We start from the raw sequence: 22,528 nt of genomic DNA on the forward strand, positions 1-22,528 counted from the left end.
GAGGAAGGAAGAAGGGAAAAGAAAGCATACGTTCAGAATTAGCAGCAAGACAGTAATAAAGACCAGCAAGAACTAGAGAAAATGAGCCAACTCAAATCAGATTCCTTGAGAAATTTTCAATAAAATGTATAAACCTGTAGTCCTGGAATAATACTTGTAGATGGTTGAAAGGAAAAACCCCAAGCACACAGAGTATTCCCCTGGCACATCCTACTTAGCATTGTAGGGCAGGTGATGGTTCGGGCCTGCTGTGACGCTGGGAGAGTTCTATACAGATGCTTCAGAAAACCTAGGAGGTGAGGCTAATGCTACCCGATACAAAGGTAGGAGTTAGACAAAAGTAGAGGGAAGAGGATCGGAATTAAAGGTCAATCTCAGCTACACAGGGAGTTCAAGGGTAGCCTGGGTTACATGAGAATTTTTCTTCAAAACTAAATAAATAGCCAGGTGATGGTGGCATGTGCCATACCTTTGGGAGACAAAGGCAGGCAGATCTCTGAGTTCAAGGCAAGCCTGGTCTATAGAGTGAGTTCCAAGATAGCCAAGCTATGCAGAAAACCACTGTCCTGAAAAAAAAAAACAAAATAATAATAATAATAAATAATAATAATAAATATAAATAAATAATATGGGAAAGAATAAACAAGTAGCTTAGTGTCTGGGGCCTTGGGCTTGATCACCAGCTCAAGGGAATAATAAAACATAAAAAACAATCCTCTTCAGGTAAATACTCAAGTATAATTCAACAAAGCACGTGAAGAATCTACTAAACAGTATAAAGGACTAAGGAAGGATTTAAGTAACCCTGGAGGTCAACTATGTCTAGACACTAGAAATTCAGTATGGCCAAGGGTCAATGGTCCACAGAACTATGTGGAAGTGCAGCACAATTCCCATCAAAACTCCCTGTGATGGTTTATATATGCTTAGATGAGGGAGTGGAACTATTAGGAGGTATGGACTTATTGGGGTAGGTGTGGCTCTGTTGGAGTAGGTGTGTCACTGTGGGCATAGGTTTAAGACCCTCACCCTAGCTGCCTGGAAATCTGTCTTCCACTAGCAGCCTTCAGATGAAGATGTAGAACCCTCAGCTCCTCCTGCACCATATCTGCCTGGATTCTGCTGTTCTCCCACCTTGATGATAATGTATTGAACCTCTGAACCTGTAAGCCAGCCCCAATTACATGTTGTCCTTATAAGACTTGCCTTGGTCACAATGTCTGTTCACAGCAGTAAAACCAACCAAACAAACAAAGAAACAAACAAACAAACAAAAAAGACTTGCCTTGGTCACGATGTCTGTTCACAGCAGTAAGACCCTAACTAAGACACTCCTGATGAACTTTCTGTATTAAAGGGCTGTTTACAAAATGTAGGTGGAGGGCCAGAGAGATGGCTCGGTGGTTAGAGGACTGGCTGTTCTTCCAGAGGACCCAGGTTCCATTTCTGTCACTCACATGGTTGCTCACAACTGTCTGTATCTGCGGTTCCAGGGGATCTGACACCCTCCCACAGACATACATGCAAGCAAACCACTGATGCATATAAAATAAAATAATAATAATAATCAAAAAAGAAAATGAGGTTTCACCTAACTAAGCCTTGCAACTCTCACCCAGACTGACTCAAAACATTTAGTCGGCAGAACTGTGGGGAAACTGGCCCTCTCGTACATGGGCAGTGGTACACAAACTGCTAAACATGCATGAGGAGAAATCTACAAACATTTAACAAAGTGGCATATGTTCAACTTTTGATTCAGCAATACAACTTCTGGGGGATTTCTTCTAAAAACATATTTCTAATGAACAGAAAGCTTATGCAGGGCTGGGCCTGTGGCTGAGTGCTTGTCTTGTCTTGCATGAGGACCTAGTTTCAATTCCCAATACCCACGCACACACAAACATCTTTATGTATAAGAATATTCACAGCCAGGCGGTGGTGGCGCACACCTGTAATCCCAGCACTCTGGGAGGCAGAGGCAGGCGGATTTCTGAGTTCGAGGCCAGCCTGGTCTACAGAGTGAGTTCCAGGACAGCCAGGGCTATACAGAGAAACCCTGTCTCAAAAAAAAAAACAAAAAACAAAAACAAAAAACAAAAAAAAACCCAAACAAACAAACAAACAAAAAGAATATTCACTAGAACACAACTAAAATTTCAAAAACAATCTAAATGTTCAAGCATGGAATGATTGAGTGAATTCTAGAGCAGCCCCATGGTGGAACATTACATAGCTGTACAAAAAAATGAATCAAGTATCTCTATGGGTTGACCATGGGTGGTGTCCATGGCGTCCACTCTTTGTTTTGTTTGTTTGTTTGAACTCACTCTGTAGGCCAGGCTGGCCTCGAACTCACAGAGATCTGCCAGCCTCTGCCTCCGGAGTGTAAAGGCGTGTGCCACCCCCTCCGGGCAGGATGCATCCTCTCAGGCAACAAAGGGGAGTGCAGAAGAATGCACACCTAAAGTGTGAGGAGAGCAGGAAGGAAGCATGAGTGTGTCTGGCTATGTTGTAAAGACGCTCAAAAGCACAGACCAGGAAATGAGACCGGTTGCCTTGAGGGAGCTGACATAGATGTCAGGAACGGGAGCCTAGGGATGGGAGAGGTTAGAGGAGGAGGAAATGACAGCTTCCCTGCACTTATCAATAGTGCATAATGTGGCTCTCAGATTTGTATTACTGTTTCAGACTTAAAGGTGAGGGTAAAAAACAAAAACAAAAACATCCCTCTCTTATTTCCCCCCCCCCCGAGATTTTATTTATTTTATATATCTGAGTGCTCTATCTGCATGTATACCTGCATGCCAGAAGAGGGCATCATGGTTGTGAGCCACCATGTGGTTGCTGGGAATTGAACTTAAGACCTCTGGAAGAGTAAGCCAGTGCTCTTAACCACTGAGCCATCTCTCCAACCCTGAAAAACAAAACAAAACAAAAAAAAAAAACAAACACCATCTCTTAAGTGTAAATAAGACCAAAGACAATGAAGTTTGGATTAATTCAAGTACATTGTGTGGAAAAAGCTGCACAGGGAACTTTGGGGTGCTGTTTTGCCTATATAAACTCAGATTAAAGATAAAGAAGTAGGGGCTGGAAAGATGGCTCAGCAGTTAAGATCACTGGCTGCTCTTCCCAAGGTCCTGAGTTCAAATCCCAGCAACCACATGGTGGCTCACAACCATGTGTAATGAGATCTGATACCCTCTTCTTGTGTATCTGAAGACAGCTACACTGTACTTATAATAATAAATAAATCTTAAGAGAGAGAGAGAGAGAGAAGTCGGGACCCGAGAGCTGGCTCAGCACTGGACTGGAAAGGAGGCTGCTCTTGCAGAGGCTCCAGGTTCATTTCCCAGCACCCACACGGAACCGTACAACTGGCTCCAAAGCCTCCAATGCTCTATCCGGGTCTCCATATAATAACATGCATATCACACACACATACACACATATATACACACACACTCACATATACATACTCTCACACACACACACACATATATACACACACACTCACACACACATACACTCACACACACACATATACACATACACACACTCACATATATACACATATACACATACACACACATACACACATATACACACACATATACACACATACACTCACATATACACACATATATACATATACACATATATGCACATACGCACATATACACACTCACACACATACACACATACACAAACAGACATATATACACATATACACATGCTCACACACACATACACACATATACATACATACACTCACAGACATATACACACATATACACATACACATATATACACACATATACACACATACACTCACACACATACACACATACACACACACACATATCTACATGCACATATGAATGCTTTCAAACTCTTTTCAAGATTAAGAACTGAGTGCTGAGGATGTGGCCCTGACAACAGTGCCCTTACTTAAAATGTGGGAGACTCTCAGTTCGATCCCTTGTTCAATATAACTAAACTAAGCACTATGTCGTTAGCAAGCCTGATTTTTGTATTAATCATTCATTCTGAAACTATTCTGTACGTGGAAGGTTTGTGCAAGTCAGTGAAAACATTGAGGAGCGTGTGAGCTGGTTTCTCACGGGTGTGGAAGTGTGGAGACAGGCAGGCTAGGGTGAGCACTGGAGTGCTGGTCTGGGATGAGAGCCATACTGTGCTCTCGAACAGCACGTGATGGTCGCAGACAGTGGGTGCGTACTCGGGCTAGCATTGGTAGAAGCCTCACACTCCGTGGCTTTGTTTCTGCCTGTCTACAGTCCAACCTTGGCACATGCTCTCACATAAATCTTCTAGTGCTGTGGACAGAGCCCAGGACCTCGCACGGGCTAGGCAGAGTTCCACCGCTGAACTGCATCCCAAACGTGGCCCCTCTGTGAAATCACAAAGATGACGACGGTCTGCCAAAAGGCGCTTTTTAGTTTGAGGTTTGGAACAAAAGCAAAGTAAACCTCTAAGGCCCGTGGATGAGTCAGACATTTCCTCGTGACAAGAGAAGAAATGAGCTGAACCTTTCTGGAGCAGTAACGGGATCCCCAGGGTCCCCGGAAGACTGTTCGGAAGGTCTAAGGTCTCTCTGGATCTATAGCTCAAGGGACATCACGGAGCACTGTTCTCTTTATCTCCTCTGCTGGTGGACGTCTCTCGGATTCCGGTTCTAAGGGTGGACTCCTCTTTTTATTTTTATTTTTATTTTATTTTATTTTATTTTTTTTTTTGGATTTTGGTTTTTTCGAGACAGGATTTCTCTGTATAGCCCTGGCTGTCCTGGAACTCACTCTGTAGACCAGGCTGGCCTCGAACTCAGAAATCCGCCTGCCTCTGCCTCCCAAGTGCTGGGATTACAGGCGTGTGCCACCACTGCCCGGCTAAGGGTGGACTACTCTTAATCCAGGGGGATGGGCCACCTGCACCAGCAGCCTCTGGGACCACAGGAATCAGGCAGGATTCTCAGAAGGAAGCACAAAGAGGAAAGGCTGCGGCTCACACACAGAGCACACAACGCGCCTCACTGCTTGTCCTTGCTGCACATTCCCTAAAGTTCTGATTCTGTTTAAGCCTCCCAGGCACGGATACATTTCCAAACAATATCGAATAAACCTAGCCTGCACTTTGACCCGTGACCAGCTCCTGTGGAGATGGCCAGCCCTCATACAACTGGCCAGACCCGAACCCATTTTCTGGTGTCGTCTACCTCCATGGACTATGTGCTGTAGGAATTGATACAAAAAGAGACTGCCACTTAAAATCCCAAAGATCTATCGGTCAGGCTCTCCGCGGTGGGCCTTTCCAGCACACGCTCTCGGGCAGTAAGCCTCTGAGACAGGTGTCCAAGTTCACTTGCTATAGAACTCGTTCTGGTTCAGTCTTCAAACCTGTCCTTAAAAGAGGGGATAATTAATTCATATGCTGTGTATTTAATTTAGGATTAATGGCTAATATCTCCCTACCTAGTTGTGACCATTGTCTGTCTGTGTACCGGAGGCTATCCACGGAGATCTCTGGCCCAGCCCGGGCAAGGCACAGCAGGGAGGGCAAGTGCCTCCGCCACCTCCACTGCTGCTGCCAATGCTGCTGTTCTGGTGCTGTGCTGGCTGTACCGAGCCGAGCCTAGCCGAGCGGAGCGAGCCGAGAGAGTCGAGCCAAGCGAGCCAAGCCGAGCTGAGCTCGTGGGGGACTGGTTCGCTAGTGAACAGGATGCTGGAGAGCTTCTGGTGGCGAAAGCTTCGGGAGAACGTTCTCTTCCCAGGCAGTGTTACAGCTCTTGTGACAGATGCTCTCAGATGGCGGATGGAGTAATTCTCACACACACCTTTATTCCTTCTGGATAGGATCTTATAGACAGTTTTGGTATGGGTTGGGTCTAACAGCAGGTGCTTTCTATTGGCTTGGCCTATGATGTTTTATGTACATGAGGAGGGACTCGTGGGCACTGCCCCTCCATGACTGATGGCCACAATTCTCTCTAGGGAGGGCTGTGGCTACATGGCTGGGGTGTGGAGTTGGGAGCAGGAGAAGCTCCTACCCTCCCTTCTGGGTCTCCGGGGGCTTCAAGCCCTAGCCCGACCTTTCCGGGCTTTCTCTCATAGTCCACTGCCCCACAGACCACTTGCTCTTTATTGGAGGAACTTTAGACTCTACAGCCCTATTCTTCTGTGAGCTGATGTTCCCAGGTCCTGAGGAACATCTTGGCCCAGGGAACCTACTCTGTCTCTAGGTGTACTAACAGATTTTGTGTGTCAACTTGACACAGTCTGGAGTTATCACAGACAAAGGAGACTCACTTGAGGAAATGCCTCTAGGAGAACCAGTTGTAAGGCACTTTCTGAAGTGGTGATCAAGGTGCCATCTCTGGGCAGGTTGTCCTGGGTTCTACAAGAAGGCAGGACAAACAGCCAGTAAGCAGCATCCCTCCATGGCCTCTGCATTAGCTCCTGCCCTGTGTGAGTTCCTGTCCTGACTTCCTTCAGTGATGAACAGCAATGTGGAAGTGCGAGCTGAGTAAACCCTTTCCTCCCCATCTTGCGTTTTGCTTATGGTGTTTCATTGCACCAATAGAAACCATGGCTGAGACGCCAGGTATCATTCTGAAGGTTGTTTATGTACACTTTGTATCTTAAAGACTCACCCGCTGGCACAGTCTGCATGTCATTCCGTGTTCGAACCCTTGCCTGGCATGCAAAAGGACCTAAGGCCAATTCTCATTTACGCCCCAGAAAAGGATTAGGGAGCACTTAGGGAGTCTGAAATAAGAATGCACAAGAACCATGGAGAGTTTATATTTAACTTTTTTTAAACATCTTTTAAAATCTGTATTTTATCCTGCTACCCCAAACAAAATTAGGGAGGTGGTCAGTGTGGCCCCTTTCCCTGATTCTCACACATCAGCAGGCCTTTAGATCTGGTCTTTGTTCTTCCCAGTCAAAGCGATCAGATCGATGCCTTCTTCTCTTCTGGTTCCTTGCCCCTGCAAATCCAAAGGTCCTGCCTCAGTCTACCTGCCCAACCATTGGCCATTGGCTCTTTATTGATTGACCAAAAACCAACTGGGGACAAGGACCTTCAGCATTTGGACACACAGATTCCCGATTTGGGGGGACTGGATTAATTCAAAGCGTTAGAGCCAGTCCCTAACACTGGAGTCTGGGAAGAATGCTCTCACTGGAGAATCGCGGCATGGTGAGAAGCAGAGAGGGGAGGATCACTGGGGCTTGCTGCTTCTAGGTGAGTGAAAGATCTGTGATCTTCGATGTGTCAGAATACCTGGGGAGTCGAGCAGCAACTGGGGTGTGGGCTGTGCAGGTATGGATCCAGAGCAGAGGCTCTGCTCCAGGCACAGGGGCACACCGGAAGGCTGGGTTTATATTTAAAATGCAGATTCTTGGGGCCGAGGAGAAGGGTTGGTGGGTAAGGTGCTTGCTGAGCAAGCGCGAAGCCCTGGATTTGGGTCCGCAGCCACCATATAGAAAGGGGAAGCATGCATGCCTGTAACTCCCAAGATGGCAAGGTGGAGACATGTGGATCCATAGGGCTTACTGACCAGCCTGCCCAGCCAAATTGGTGAATTCTAAGTTTGGTGATCAACCCTGTTTCAAAAGTAAAATGGGAGGTGTCATAACCCACTCCTACAATGAGGATCAGGAGTTCAAGGTCCACCTCAGATGAAAAGCAAGTTCAAGGCTAGGTTAGAATCCAGGAGACCCTGTATAATTGAGGAAGACACCACACATAGACAACACGTGCGCGCGCACACACACGCACAGATCCCTTGAAGACTGCAGAGTGAGGCTGCTCCTGTATCTGAAATAAGAGCTGTTCGAGCAAAGGGAACAACCAAGTCCCATGGTCCTGAGGCAGGAAAGAGATCCAGGAAAAGCAGCCAGTAAGGAAAAGAGCAAGAGCCCAGGAAGGCGGCAGGTCCTCCGGTGGGATAAGGAGACTGGGTTTCTGTCTAAACTACAGAAAGTCTTATGCCGGGAAAATAAATCTAATTTTCTATTAAAAAAAGAAGAAGAAAGAAAGAAGCTGGGCGGTGGTGGCGCACGCTTGTAATCCCAGCACTCTGGGAGGCAGAGGCAGGCGGATTTCTGAGTTCAAGACCAGCCTCGTCTACAGAGTGAGTTCCAGGACAGCCAGGGCTACACAGAGAAACCCTGTCTCCAAAAAAAAAACAAATCCAAAAAACCGAAAGAAACAAACAAACAAAAAAAAATGAAAGAAAGGAAATAAAAACTGCTCTGGGCTAAAGTAGCTCTGCCCAAAACATAATCCACACATCAAATGAGGTACAAGAAGAAAGAAGGAGTGGCCCCTTGTTCTGGAAAGACGCAGTGAAGCAGTATTTGGCAAAACCAGAACGGGGAAGTGGGAAGGGGTGGGTGGGAGGACAGAAGGAGAGAGGGGGCTTACGGGACTTTCGGGGAGTGGGGGGCTAGAAAAGGGGAAATCATTTGAAATGTAAATAAAAATATATCGAATAAAAAAAACAAAAAAAAACAAAACAGAAAAACAAACAAAAAACAAACAAACAAACAAAAAGAAGTAGCTCTGCAGTTAAGTATATTGGTTGTTCTTCCAGAGGACCTGAGTTTGGGTCCTAGAAAAGATGGCTACCATCTATAGCTCCATATCCAAGGAATCTATCGCCCTCTTCGGCCTCCTTGGGTACTGCATGCATGCGGTGCACAGATGCAGGCAAAACACTCATGCACATAAAACAAAAATAAATAAATCTTTATAAAAAGGAAGGGAGGGAGGAAGGGAAGACGTGGGGGAAGGAAACCACTCTGATCCAGGTGTGGTGGTGCGTGCTTGTAATCCAGGTGCTCAGGGGGTGGAGAAGGACGGGGTCAGTGGGGACTGCAAACATTACATCATTGATTATTTAATGGTTCCTGTTCTCATTTTCTTTCCATTCCTTTCCTTAGCTTATCCTGGGTTCTCGTTTGTTTTTGTTTTGTTTTGTTTTCTAAAACCAGATGTATATCCCTGGCTGTCCTGGAACTCGCTCTAAGTTAGACCAGAGATCCGCCTGCCCCTGCATCTGGAACGCTGGGACTAAAAGGCATGTGCCACCATTACCTGCCCTATACTCACTTTCCTGTGAACCGTTAATAGAGCCCTTCCCTCCTCAGCCTTTCCTCACGGCTGTTTCAGAGTGAAGCTGCTATTGTGAAAATAATATATTTCAATATTCAAAAATGTAAAACATAAGGAAATTAAGGTGTTGCTAGCCAGCAACCGATGGTCTTGGTATAGTTACTGCTCTCCACACACAGCCATGCGTCTTGCACACAAAGCCTCCTGTCACAGATGTACTTTTATAATGTGCTATACTGTGGGTGCAAATGCATGTGCTGAGTGCGTATGCTTGCGTTTGTACAGACGTGTGTATGTAGGCGCTCTCTCTCGCGCGCGCGCGCGTGCGCGTGTGTGTGCGCGCGCGCGCGTGTGTGTGTGTGTGTGTGTGTGTGTGTGTGTGTGTGTGTGACAGAAGCCAGCAGTTGACAGCCAGGGTCTTCGTGAATTGCCTCCCACCTTGCTTTTGAGACCAGCTCTCCACTGAATTGGAGCTCATTGATCAGGCTGGGCTGGCTGGTCACTTTGGAGTTCTGCCTGCCATTGCCCCAACTCTGCGCTGGGTTTCTATACACAAGCTACAACTCGGCTTTTACCAGGGTGCTGAAAACCCAATGGAGACCCTCACGTTTGCTGCAGACACCTTACCCCCTGAGCCATTTCCTCAGCCCCTGGAATGTGCCTTCGTTTCTCAAATAAAATATTCCAAGCGGCTGTCAGGTGGGGTACAGAAGTACTTGGGAACAAAACATTCATACAAACAGAATAAACATTTTAAAAATGTTAATGTTATAGGCAAGGCAGAGAACTACAGGCAGTTGACAGAGTGCTTGCCCGGTGTGCGTGTGGCCCTGGGGTGGTGCACCAGCCTATAGTCTCAGTATTTAGGAGGCAGAAGCAGGTGGAAGCAGGAAAATCAGAAGTTCAAAGCCATCTTCAACTACAGGGTGACTTCAAGACTGGGCTACGTGAGACTGTATCTCAAAAAGTCACTATTAGTAGTAACTGTTGGGGTCCGTGAGTTGGCCCCCAACTGATCTCAGGGCTTATTGAATGCACACTCAATACTGATCTATCAGAGATCTCGCTCAGAATTGTCCGAGGCAACAGTGACGGGCATCTTTCTCTGTCGACTTATAAAGAAAAAAAAAAGCCACAAAACCCACAGTGAGCTCATACCCAAGTACAGGGAGTGCTGCCCAGTGGTCAGCTCTGACTCAACCCGTTTTAGACATAACAGTTCATATTGACCTTTAATTTGATAGGTCCTGTGTAAAGCTTTGTGGAATTTCTTAAGATTAAGAAATCTCTGGGGCTGGAGAGATGGCTCAGTGGGTAAGAGCACCGACTGCTCTTCCAAAGGTTATGAGTTCAAATCCCAGCACCCACATGGTGGCTCACAATCATCCTTAAAGAGATCTGATGCCCTCTTCTGGTGTGTCTGAAGACAGCTACAGTGTACTTACATATAATAAATAAATCTTTTTTTAAAAAAAAAAATCTCAGGGCTGGAGAGATGGCTCAGAGGTTAAGAGCACTGGCTGCTCTTCCAAAGGTCCTGAGTTCAAATCCCAGCACCCACATGGTGGCTCACAACCATCTGTGATGGGATCTGATGCCCTCTTCTGGTGTGTCTGAAGACAGTGACAGTATTTGTGTGGTTTGTGAGCCAACTCATGAACCCCAACAATTATTAATAATAGTGACTTTTTGAGATAGGTCTCATATACATAAAATAAATCTTTTAAAAGGGAGTCTAGTTTTGTTTTTTTTAAAAAAAGGAAAAAAGAAAAAGAAATCTCATACAGAATATGCAGAACATAGCAGGACATGTGATCAGCATGACCTTGCTAAGTTTAGTTATTTTTCTGCATCAATGAGTGGCAGGCAGTCTATAGCAAGAATATGAAAAAACTTGCAGACATGGAACAAAATGTCTACAGTTATTCGGGGGAGGGGGCATAGACCTCAGCAATAATAACGGTAGACCTAAGATTAGAAAAATTCTAATACTGGGGACTGGAGAGATGGCTCAGCGGTTAAGAGTGTTGTGATCGTCTCGAAGCTCCAGAAAGACCACACACCAGGCCAAACAGTTCCACATGAAGGTTACTGAGAGAAGGGTAAGGTGACTGTGACAAAGAGAAGCGGGGGAAGAGAGAGAGCGAGATCAGAGGAGTCTTCCTTTTATACACGGATAGTGAGTGACATAGCCACAGGTAAAGGTGGAAGGTGAGCCAAGTGGATTCTGGGAATGTGGTGGCTGTTGCCTTGGCAACAGGTGTGCAGGTCGTGCTGTCGCCCAGGTGTGGTTTCAGTGGTCCTGATACCAACATTCCCCCCTTCTTATTTTTATAAAGAGAAGAAATAAAGGAGAGGGGGAAGCCGATGGTGAAAAGGGAAATGGGGGCGTCATGTTCTTAAGCTGCTTCCAGCTGTCTAGGAGCCTTGTTGATTTTGGGGTGTAGCTGGCGTTCACCATCGGGGTCCACTTGGTAAACGTTCACATCTGGTTCCTCTGTGGACAGTGGCTCTTCTGTGGGCATCGGCTGGTAATCCTGTAACAGGAACTGATTAATTGTTTGGTTAGAAATTTTTTTGTATTTGTCGTTGAAGGAATGTAGAAACAATATTAATGAGGCAGAGAGTGAATAATACCAGAAGGATGACTAGAAAAGGCTCTACGAAAGGGAGTATCCACTTCTCCTCCTAAACTTCCTCCTCCGCCATTCCTAGGATCAGTCATGACTTTCCTATTACTTTCTTTCTTCCTTCCTTCCTTCCTTCCTTCCTTCCTTCCTTCCTTCCTTCCTTTCAGACATCAAGGTTGTTTCTTTTGTTTTTTACACTAATAAAAATAATGTTACTGCACAGATCTAATATCTGTTACCCCTCACCCCAATTTGTATGTTGAGCCCCTAATTGACATGGTAACGGTGACAAGAGGGGGCCTTTGGGACCATTACTTCCTCACCGGAACTACTCTCAGAGTTCATGGGTGGGATTACTGTTCTCATAAAAGGAGCTTGAGGGTGGGTGCGGCTCAGTGATAAAGCATACATTTAGGATACACGTATGGGAAGCTAAAACAACTCCAAAGATGGGTTGGGACTACTGTAGTAGTGTAGCTAGTTGTCTTGTTGCCCGTGGTAGAGTCTGGGCTGGGTATTTCCAGGCTTTTGGCCTCTTAGCTAAAGAATTGGAAATGAGGGCTCATATAGGTTTGCAAAAGAAGCAAGATAATTTTCTTCTGAGCAAAGAGATAATTTAGATCAAGGAGAGATACACGGTTAAGACTGACAGGAGCCACAGAGCAGGAGTATCCAGGCCTCCGTTATTGCTCAGACCTTAGTTTTAGGTGGTTCGAGAGAATGAGGGACAGTTTCTAGGGTTCTCTATTTTAGTTAATAGTCTAGGTTAAGCCCTCACCCCTTCCCACAATACCTTTGATTGTAGTCACATGCACACCCAATTATGCATGGGCGTTACGATGGTAAATAGGAGATTCTCTCTATTAGAGAACACAGTTTTGTTCAAAGCCTGAGCACTCAAAACCAGGTCAGGCCGGATTAGCCCTTACATCCTTCACATTTGGATATGTTTGGGATGCGCTTGGACAGAAGCTGCCTTACCTTGACTGTTGTAAGTGACAGGGGGAACTCCTACACTGTTCATAGATGGGAGTGAGTGTATCTCTGACAGAGGTGGGATTTTGAGGAGCTTCTGAAGATGCTAAGTGAGTTGTTTGGAGAGGGGTGTATGGATAGCACACACACAGGGAGGAACTGGGCTGCCACGTGCATTCTCACCAGAGAGGCGGAGTGTGCTGTACACACGATCTCAAAGTGAATGGAGCCGGACGGTGGTGGCGCACGCCTGTAATCCAGGCACTTGGGAGGCAGAGGCAGGCGGATTTCTGAGTTCGAGGCCAGCCTGGTGAGTTCCAGGACAGCCAGGGCTACACAGAGAAACCCTGTCTCAAGAAAAAACAAAACAAAACAAAACAAAAAGAAGAAGGTTGTGGAAATAAAACAGGAAGATTTTGAGCCTGAAAGCTATCCTGTCCCCTGCTTAGGGCTGTGAAAAACAACCCAAAGTAGAGCCCTCTGGCAGAGCAGAGGACTGGATCTGTGGAGGGCAGCCATGCTTCCCCCCCGGTGACAGAGAAATTGCTATCCTGAGAGCCCCTGGCTCTGGTAAAGCTCCTCCCTCAAGTGATTTCCCAAAAGGAAGAACGGGAGAGGGTCAGGCCACCGGCACTTCTGGCTGCTCTGCCTTGCAGGAAGCAGCTTTTGTAAAACCTGGTATCGGGAAAGCTGCGTGTGTGTAGCAGAGCTGGACACTACAAAACCAGCCTCCACTTCAGGAGCTGGAAAAGCCACCCAGAGGTGATGGAGAATGCACTGGAGAAGACGCCTCGAAGAGCCCGCAGGAACGCTTCAGCAAGAGCGTGCTTTTCTTCATGTGACGTCTCTTTATCGCCCTCTACTGACAAGTACAGAATAATGCTAGCTGACAAAGGAAAGCAGACCAGCTTCATTTCTGCCTATCATCAGGTAAGGAGGGGTGATTTTAGAATCTAAGAGGCAACAAACTGACAACTAGTATAAATGCTTCCCTTGGAGTACTCTCACCTTCCACGCCCTCCTCTCACACCATGTGCTCCTGATTCCGCCCAATAGGACACAGCCAGAGCAGGAATGTAGATGCTCTCATCTTTTGGGAGAAGCTCTCTCCAAAACGAAAAAGCAATTCCAACAATTATTGTATGTATTGCTAGCTACATTAATTAGTCACTGTCCCACTGACTAGTCGGTTAGTTAAAGTCTAAACTAAAGCCGGGCACGGAGATACAAGTCTGGAATCCCAGCATCTTAGAGACAAAGGAAGCACCGGGAATCCAAGGCAGCTACGTAGTGAGTTCAAAGACCCTGTTTCAAGCCCTCCCCCAACCCTACAAAGGACTAGATTGCAATTTCAGCAAGTCTTATATTAAAATTATAATGGTTATTTAATTTTATATAACATTAAAATACTAAACATGGATAATTGCATACATATAACAGGGAAAGAGAATATAGTTTCTTTAACATATAATCGACATTTCTGACTCCCTTATACTATTCCCCATTCTGTGTCTGTTGGTACCGAGACCTGCGAGGCCTGTGACGTCATATAGGTGACAATTAGAACTATAGGCCTGTTGCCAAGGCAACAGCCGCCATATACCCAGAATTCAATGACCCACCTTTACCTGTAATTTACATCATCACCCGTATATAACTGGGTAACATTTCTCCCCCCCTCTCTCTTTCTTTCCTTCTTCCCACCCGCTACCCCTTTCCCCATCTTAAATAAAGTCCCATATGGAACTGTTTGGCCTGGTGTATCTCACTGCGGCCCACATCTCCACCGCATCCACAGCCAGCAGACAGGTGACCTGTGCTGCAGAGTAGGCAGACGGACCTGTGTAGGAAAACCAACATTTTGGCGAGCTATCCAGGAGAGCCTGCCTACAACTGCTATGGACAGGACTGCAGACATCCCCCTCCCCCGCCGTTATCACTGCCACTGCTGCCCCCTCAGGGGCTTCATCATGTGAGCTGTGCGCTACGGCTTGCCACGTGGGTTGTCTCTGGGCCACCCAACCAAACAGTTCCACACTCCCGGCTATCAGATTGCGCATCTTTAACAAACACACAGCGGCTTATCAGTAAGGTGCTTCGGTTGGCTGGAGGGAATCTTAACTGCAGAAGGGATCTGGCCAACCTTTCCTGGAGCTAAGATTTACCTCTCCAGCTAACACTCATGATAGGACACTTAACCCTCGGGTGCACCCTATTCGGGAAGTGACCCTAAAATCCCCCATTGGCTTTTACACCTGCAGACAAAGTCCTGGCCCAGCCGGGGCACTTCCTCTAGCGTTCTAAGAACGCCTCAGCTCCTAAAGGCCTTCGTGACAGCCTAGGCCCTTTAGCTTAGCTGCATCTTGTTGCTAATTTCTTTCAGGACACTGAAATATTTCTAGCAACTCCTTTTTTCTTTTTTTACTTCTTTTTCCCACCCACCTGATGGACAATAGATTGTCTTCGTCTGTACCTCCAGACACTCCACTGGGATGTCTTCTGGAAAATCTCAAGTCTCTAAAACTAATGTACAATTTGAGGCGGTCAAAACTAATAAACCTCTGTAATAAGGTCTGGACTCAATATAAGTTAGACAATAATTCCAAATGGCCACCTAATGGCACCCTAGATCCAATTGTTTTGAGGGATCTTAATACATACTGTCAGCAATCCGGTAAATGGGACCAAGTTCTATATGTTCAGGCTTTTATCTATCTCCACTCTAAGCCCTCCCTCTGCTCTGCCTGCTCCCATCACAGCTTCTCCTAGCCATGGAACCTGCTCACCGTCCGCTAGATGGTGCTACTTTTGATCCTGCTGACGAGCCATCACCCACCTGTGCCAGGTCTTTTGGGACTGGAAAATCCCAAACTGCAGCCTCAGTCTCTCCTTCTCACCAGGTCTCAGAATCTACCAACCCGACCTCCCCGGATCCCTCCTCTCCCTCTGTGCCAGCTACAGGTCACTCCAAATGCCCTAAACTGGTGCCAACCTTTACCCCTCCGATTACGCATTCTAAGGCTACAACCAAACCCCCAAGTTCTTCTCCTCTGAGGATACCCGACCCAGCGCCAGTCCTTCCTCTGAGGGAAGTTGCTGGAATTGATGGTCTCGTTAGAGTACATGTTCCTTTCTCTTGAGGGAACTTTCTCAAATAGAAAGTAGACTGGGTTCTTATACTTCTAACACCTCTAACTTTATTAAAGAGTTTCAGTACATTACTCAGTCTTGCAGCTTGACTTTCCATGATATTCATATGATTATTACTAACAATTTACTTCCTGATGAACACAGGCAAGTTTGGGAAGAGGCAAGAACGCATGCAGACGAAATTCACCAGACAGACAGAACCTATCCAATCGGATCTGAGACAGTGCCTGACCAGGACCCTCAGTGGAATTACAATTCCACAGGTGGTATTTTAGCCAGAGACTGGTTTGTTACATGCCTTCTGGCTGGTCTCAGAAAGGCATCCTTAAAGCCAGTACATTTTGAAAAACTCCAAGAGGTTGTCCAGGACAAACAGGAAAACCCATCTCAGTTTTTAGAACGCCTCACGAAGGCTTTGTTATAATACACTAACCCAGATCCCGAGAATCCGAAAGGTAAGCAACTTTTTTTTTTTTTTTTTTTTTTTATTGTTTTTTTTTCCGAGACAGGGTTTCTCTGTATAGCCCTGGCTGTCCTGGAACTCACTCTGTAGACCAGGCTGGCCTCGAACTCAGAAATCCACCTGCCTCTGCCTCCCAAGTGCTGGGATTACAGGCGTGCGCCACCACTGCCCGGCTGGTAAGCAACTTTTAATGACTTATTTCTTTCCCCAAAGTTACCCCAACATAAGAGCTAAACTTAGGCACTTGGAGAGGGGGCCCCTAACTCCACAGGCAGAAGTCTTGGTGCTGGCCTTCAAGGTATACCATGGGAGAGATGAAAAAGCCTGAAGACAAAAGTACCACATGCTGGCAAAAGCTGTCCGACCAGCTCCAGCTACCACCCTGGGCCCCTGGCTTTCCAAGGCTCAGGTACCACCAGCTCTCTGCTATAGATGTGGTCAACAAGGTCACTGGGCAAAGGCTTGCCCCAACCCCCGCAAGCCCAAAGGACCGTGTCCTAGGTGTCATTGTGAGGGACATTGGGTCATCGATTGCCCTCGTGTCTCGCAGAACAGAGGGTCATCCCGTCCAGAAACCCCTCCAACTGACCTCCTAGGCTTGGCTATGGATGAATGAAGGGGCCAGAGTTCCCTCCACCCGACTTCGCCCATCACTAGCAGGGAGCCCGGGGTAACTATTGTGGTATGTGGGAGGCCCATCTCTTTCCTTCTGGATACCGGGGCCACTTACTTGGTCCTGGTGGAGTTCTGGGGTCCCACCTCACCCTCGCGTCTTCCCATAGTCGGGATAGGAGGACAGCCTTACCTTCCTCATCAGACCCCACCACTTAGCTGCACTTTTAGAAATATACCCTTCACCCATTCCTTTTTCGTAGTGCCAACTTCTCCCGTTCCCTTATTAGGAAGAGATCTTATAGTTAAGTTGGGGGCTTCAATCTCAGGCTCCTCCCACTTGCCTGAACCCAAGCTTGCCAGCAGTTCCCCTACTTCTCCTTCTACCCAATCAACCTACTAACACTAACATGTTATTTCCTCTACCAGCTTCTCGGGTGGACCCGGAGTTTGGGATGTCCAGAACCCCTCTGTTGCTAGACATCATTCTCCTGTTGTCATCCAGTTACTGGACCCTACCAGGTACATCACCCAAGCTCAATACCCTCTCTCTCTCCAGAGCCTCAGGGGACTTAAGCCTATCATTTCTGACCTCTTAAGGAAAAAACTCCTTTGTCCCACTTCTTCTCCTTTCAACACCCCTATACTAGCAGTTAAGAAACCTAATGGTACCTACCGCCTGGTTCAAGACCTCAGGCGCATTAATGCCGCAGTGGTTCCTCTCCATCCTGTCGTAGCTAATCCTTACACACTTCTTTCTACTATCCCCTCAGGAACTTCTCATTTCTCAGTCCTAGATCTAAAGGATGCATTTTTCTCCGTTCCTCTTGACACCCAGTCACAGAACATATTTGTCTTTACCTGGACGGCTCCTGACACCCACTTTTCTACCCAAGTTACCTGGACTGTTCTACCTCAGGGATTCCGAGACAGCCCACACCTTTTGGCCAGGCTCTAGCTTCTGACTTACTCTCTTTATCTCTACCTAAATCTAAAATTCTTCTTTATGTAGATGACATCCTTGTCTGTAGCCCATCTCTAGAGATTAGCCAAGCAGACACCTCTGCTCTTCTAAATTTCCTTTCCAGTCGAGGCTACAGGGTCTCACCTTCTAAAGTTCAACTGTCCACTCCTCAGGTTACTTATTTTGGATTAACAATTACCCCAACCCACAAGGCTATTACCTTAGATAGAAAGAATCTGATTCAGTCTTTAACTGTTCCTTCTACAAAGGAAGAGATTTTATCATTCCTAGGAATGGCTAGCTTTTTACACTCCTGGGTTCCTTCCTTTTCCCTCCTTTCTTGACCCTTATATGAGGCAGCGTTAGGCCCCACCCATGAACTTCTTCTCAAATCTGTTGCCAAGCCCTTTCAGAGGCTCCAACAGGTTCTCCTTAAGGTCCCAGCCTTACATCTCCCTGACCTGACTCGCCCTTTTTCCCTCTATGTAACTGAAAAGGAGGGATTTGCCCTTGGAGTCTTAGGTCATCAACTGGGACCTTCTTTTGCACCTGTAGCATACTTCTCAAAAAGACTAGATTTAACCATCCAGGGATGGGCACCTTGTATTTGTGCCTTAGCAGCTGCTGAACTCCTTATTCGAGAATCAAAGAAACTAAGTTTGGGGTCTCCTATAACTGTGTTCTCTTCTCATAACCTGTCACAGCTCCAAACTTACAAAGGTTTGCAGACTCTACCTCCCTCCAGAGTTCTTTCTCTCCAGGTAGCGCTAATAGAGGATTCCACACTCACCTTCCAATCATGTTCTCCTCTTAATATTTCTACTCTTCTTCCCCGACCTAATACTAACCACTCCCTGTCTCATTCCTACACTGAGACTTTAGAGCAACTATTACCTCATCCCTCACACATACAGGAGGGCACATTGCCTCAAGCCATTTATACTTGGTACACAGATGGAAGCTCCTTTCTATATGAAGGGACTAGAAAAGCTGGCTATGCCATAGTGTCAGACACCGAGGTGGTAGAGGCACAGGCCCTTCCTGTACACACCACTAATCAACAGGCTGAGCCGATAGCTCTCACCCGTCCCTTTCAACTGGCACAGGGACAATCCCTCAATGTCTATACAGATTCCAAATATGCTTTCCATATCCTCCTGTCCCATGCTGCTATTTGGAAAGAGCGCGGGTTACTTACCACAACAGGAGGATCAGTAACTAATGCAAACCATATTTTAGCCTTGCTAAAGGCCTCTCATCTCCTCACAGCTATTGGGACTGTCCATTGCTGATCCCACCAGATGGATGACTCTATTGTATCTAAGGGAAACAACCGAGCTGATGAGGCAACTAGAGCTGCGGCCCTTAGGGGGCTAAACTCATCTCATCTTCCCCAAGACATCCTTACACTACAACCCACATCTCTACCTCCACCCCCTGACACTGGCCAAACTATCCTATCTTCACCAGCTCTTTCATCCTAACAGCTAAGCGTTATCTTCTTTTATTAAGACCCACTTACAGCCTACTCCTGAAGACTTAAATTTCTTAAAATCTATCACTGCTTCTTGTAAAATCTGTCAGATGTCAGATTCCAACTCAAGATATCGTAGTACCCCTTTCCCTACCCATCAGGCTAGAGGTTCCCTTCCTGGAACTGACTGGTAACTTTTACCCATATGCCTACTGTCAAGCGTTCCAAGTACCTCCTGGTCTTGGTAGACAGCTTCTCGGGGTGGGTAGAAGCCTTTCCCACCACTAACAAAAGGGCTCAGACAGTCTCTGATCCCCTCCTTCAAGAGATCATCCCCTGATTTGGTGTTCCAGCCTCCCTTCAGTCAGACAATGGTCCTGAATTTACTTCCCAGATCTCTCAGAGTCTGTCTAAGGCCTTAAACATCCCTTGGCATTTTCACATTCCCTACCATCCTCAATCTTCAGGTAAGGTAGAAAGAACTAATCGCTCTTTAAAAACCACTCTTGCCAAGCTGTCACAGGAACTTCACCTTGACTGGTAAAACTCCTACCTCTGGCTCCTTTCAGGCTACGAGCTCTCCCCAAGCGACCTCTTCTTATCTCACCCTTTGAACTCATGTATGGACGTCCAGTTTTAACTCCTGGTCTCTCACCTAAATGCTCTCCCCTCCCAGACCACCTACTCACCCCATTGCTTTGCCACCTCTGCTCTCTCCTATGGGACTTTGCTGAGCACCATCTACCACCGCCACAGACTGTCTCCTGTCCACTACCTGTCAACATTGGAGACCAAGTCCTCTTATCCCCTCCAGATCATTGGCCCTCACCCCTCTCTCCCAAATGGCAGGGCCCTTTTAAGGTGATTCTCGTGACCCCTACAGCTGCTAAACTCTAAGGATTTCCTCATTGGGTCCATCTATCTCACCTTAAACCTTTCATCCCTCCACCTAAAAATGACTCTTCTTCATACATGTCAACCCTAACAGGACTGTGCTCTATTAAGCTCTGGAGGACATCGAGACCATCCACCTTGTCCCCAATTCCAAAACTTGAGACTCCACTCCGGCAGCCGAGCTCGACCTCATTGGATTAGACATGGGTTTCTTGTCCTACCCCTGCTGTTCTTCATTTCCATCCAGGGCAGTCCTTACATCTGGAGATTCGAGGTTCAAGAAACCCCCACAGATAGCAGTCTTTCCAAATAGGGTCAGGAAACTGCTCCATAGCTGGATGCCAGGAACCGATCCAAATCGCGATCATCCCTGTATCTGTTATCCCATCTAAGTATTATGATCTCTATACTTGCTTTCTCTTTGACCAGACAGAAGATTATTGTAAAAAATGGCCAGATGAATATAGGGGCTGGCCATATTGGTCTTGTCAGATACATATGCTAGGATCACAAGTCAATCATTTCTTCTATCAACACTGCAAGACACTTTTCTTCTACATACAAGACCCGTGGGATTCCAGGTGGGAGACAGGAGTTGTTGGTAAGCCCAGTTCCCCAATAACTACCATCCATATTCAGAGAAAATATATCTCAATCGCCCAACCCCTAAATATTGGAAAAGTAGAGGAGATAATTAAACACTCCTCTGAGGTCATTGATTCTTTGACAGCACCCCTCATAAATGGCACTAACTTGTCATTTCGACTGTTGTTTCAAACCTTGACCTCAGCATACCAGCTCCTTAATGTCACCAGGCCTGGTCGCTTTAAAGATTGTTGGTTATGTGTACCCCCAGAAATTGACTCAAAACTGTCACAGCTTCTCCAGTGATACTGCCAAATAACCTTACCTCACCTTTTGTTAGCTGTCCTGACTCCGATGTCACCACGACTCCATACCTTACCTCTGTCCCTCTCTTTGACATGGCAAACTGTTTTAAGACCTCTGGGACACATCCTGTAGGAACACTAAGCTCCCTAGACTGTAATAAAACCGTAAGCCTTGATATATCATCTCTGCCACAATGCCCTGCAATCCAGAACATGTCAATTCCTTGTGGCACTCAGGTATATCACCACCTACCTGCCAGCTGGTCAGGAGTTTGCACTTTGGTACTCCTTTTCCCTGAGCTGGGAGTAATTCAGGGAAATGAGCCCCTGCCAATCCCAGTTGTAGATATGTTAGCTGCTCGACACGAGAGAGCAGTTCAGATCGTGCTATTCTTGATCACTACAGGAATAGCCATAGGTGTTGGTACTGGTGTGGCAGGAATAATGACTTCTCTGGCCCAATACAATACATTCACTTCCCAGTTTAAAAGCGATCTCCAGGGAATGACTGAAACTGTGCTTACTATCCAGAAGCAGATCGATTCTTTGGCAGCCATGGTGCTTCAGAACCGATGGGGCCTAGATGTCCTGACAGCTAAAGAAGGTGGTCTTTGCCTATTCCTCCAAGAAGAATGCTGTTTCTATGTCAACCAATCCGGGATAGTGAGAAACAAAATCCAGGAGCTTCAGTCAGACATAAAGAACTTCAGAGATCGTGAGACCTCCAGTTCTGGCATTTTCGAAAACCCTATATGTAAATACTACCTTTTGTAACGCCTTTTCTAGTCATCTTCCTGGTGTTATTGTTTGCTCCCTGCCTAATTAATCTTGTTTCTACATTCCTCCAGCGGCAAATACAAAAAATTTCTAACCAAACTATTAATCAGCTTCTGTTACAGAATTACCAGCCGCTGCCCATGGAAGAGCCGCTGTCTGCAGATGTACCTGATGCCAACATGTACCAAGTGGACCCCGATGATGAAAGTCAGCTACACCCTGAAATTGACAACACCCCTAGACAGCAGGAAGTAGTTTAAGAGACACAGCGCCCTCACTCCTTTTCATCATCGGGTCACCCCTCCCTTTTCCTTTTCTTTTTAATGGAAGAAATGCAGGGATGTTGGTACCGAGACCTGTGAGGCCTGTGACATCATATAGGGGACAATTAGAACTATAGGCCTGTTGCCAAGGCAACAGCCGCCATATACCCAGAATTCAATGGCCCACCTTTACCTGTAATTTACATCATCACCCGTATATAACTGGGTAGCGGTTCCCCCCCCTCTTTCTTTCCTTCCTTCTTCTCACCCAATACCCCTTTCCCCATCTTAAATA

At 46.5% G+C, this 22,528-nt stretch overlaps 1 protein-coding gene across 1 annotated transcript in view; it reads left to right on the forward strand.

The window, feature by feature from the left end:
* Positions 1-22,230, forward strand: part of Hesx1 (HESX homeobox 1) — a 36,814-nt gene extending 14,584 nt beyond the window's left edge. Inside the window, 1 exon segment of the mRNA XM_052190311.1 lies at positions 22,093-22,230. Within this exon segment, the coding sequence (XP_052046271.1) occupies positions 22,093-22,230 (138 nt within the window).
* Positions 22,231-22,528: the final 298 nt, after the last annotated feature.

This window comes from Apodemus sylvaticus, chromosome 8 (genome assembly GCF_947179515.1).
Source record: "Apodemus sylvaticus chromosome 8, mApoSyl1.1, whole genome shotgun sequence".
NCBI classification, from domain to species: Eukaryota; Metazoa; Chordata; class Mammalia; order Rodentia; family Muridae; genus Apodemus; species Apodemus sylvaticus.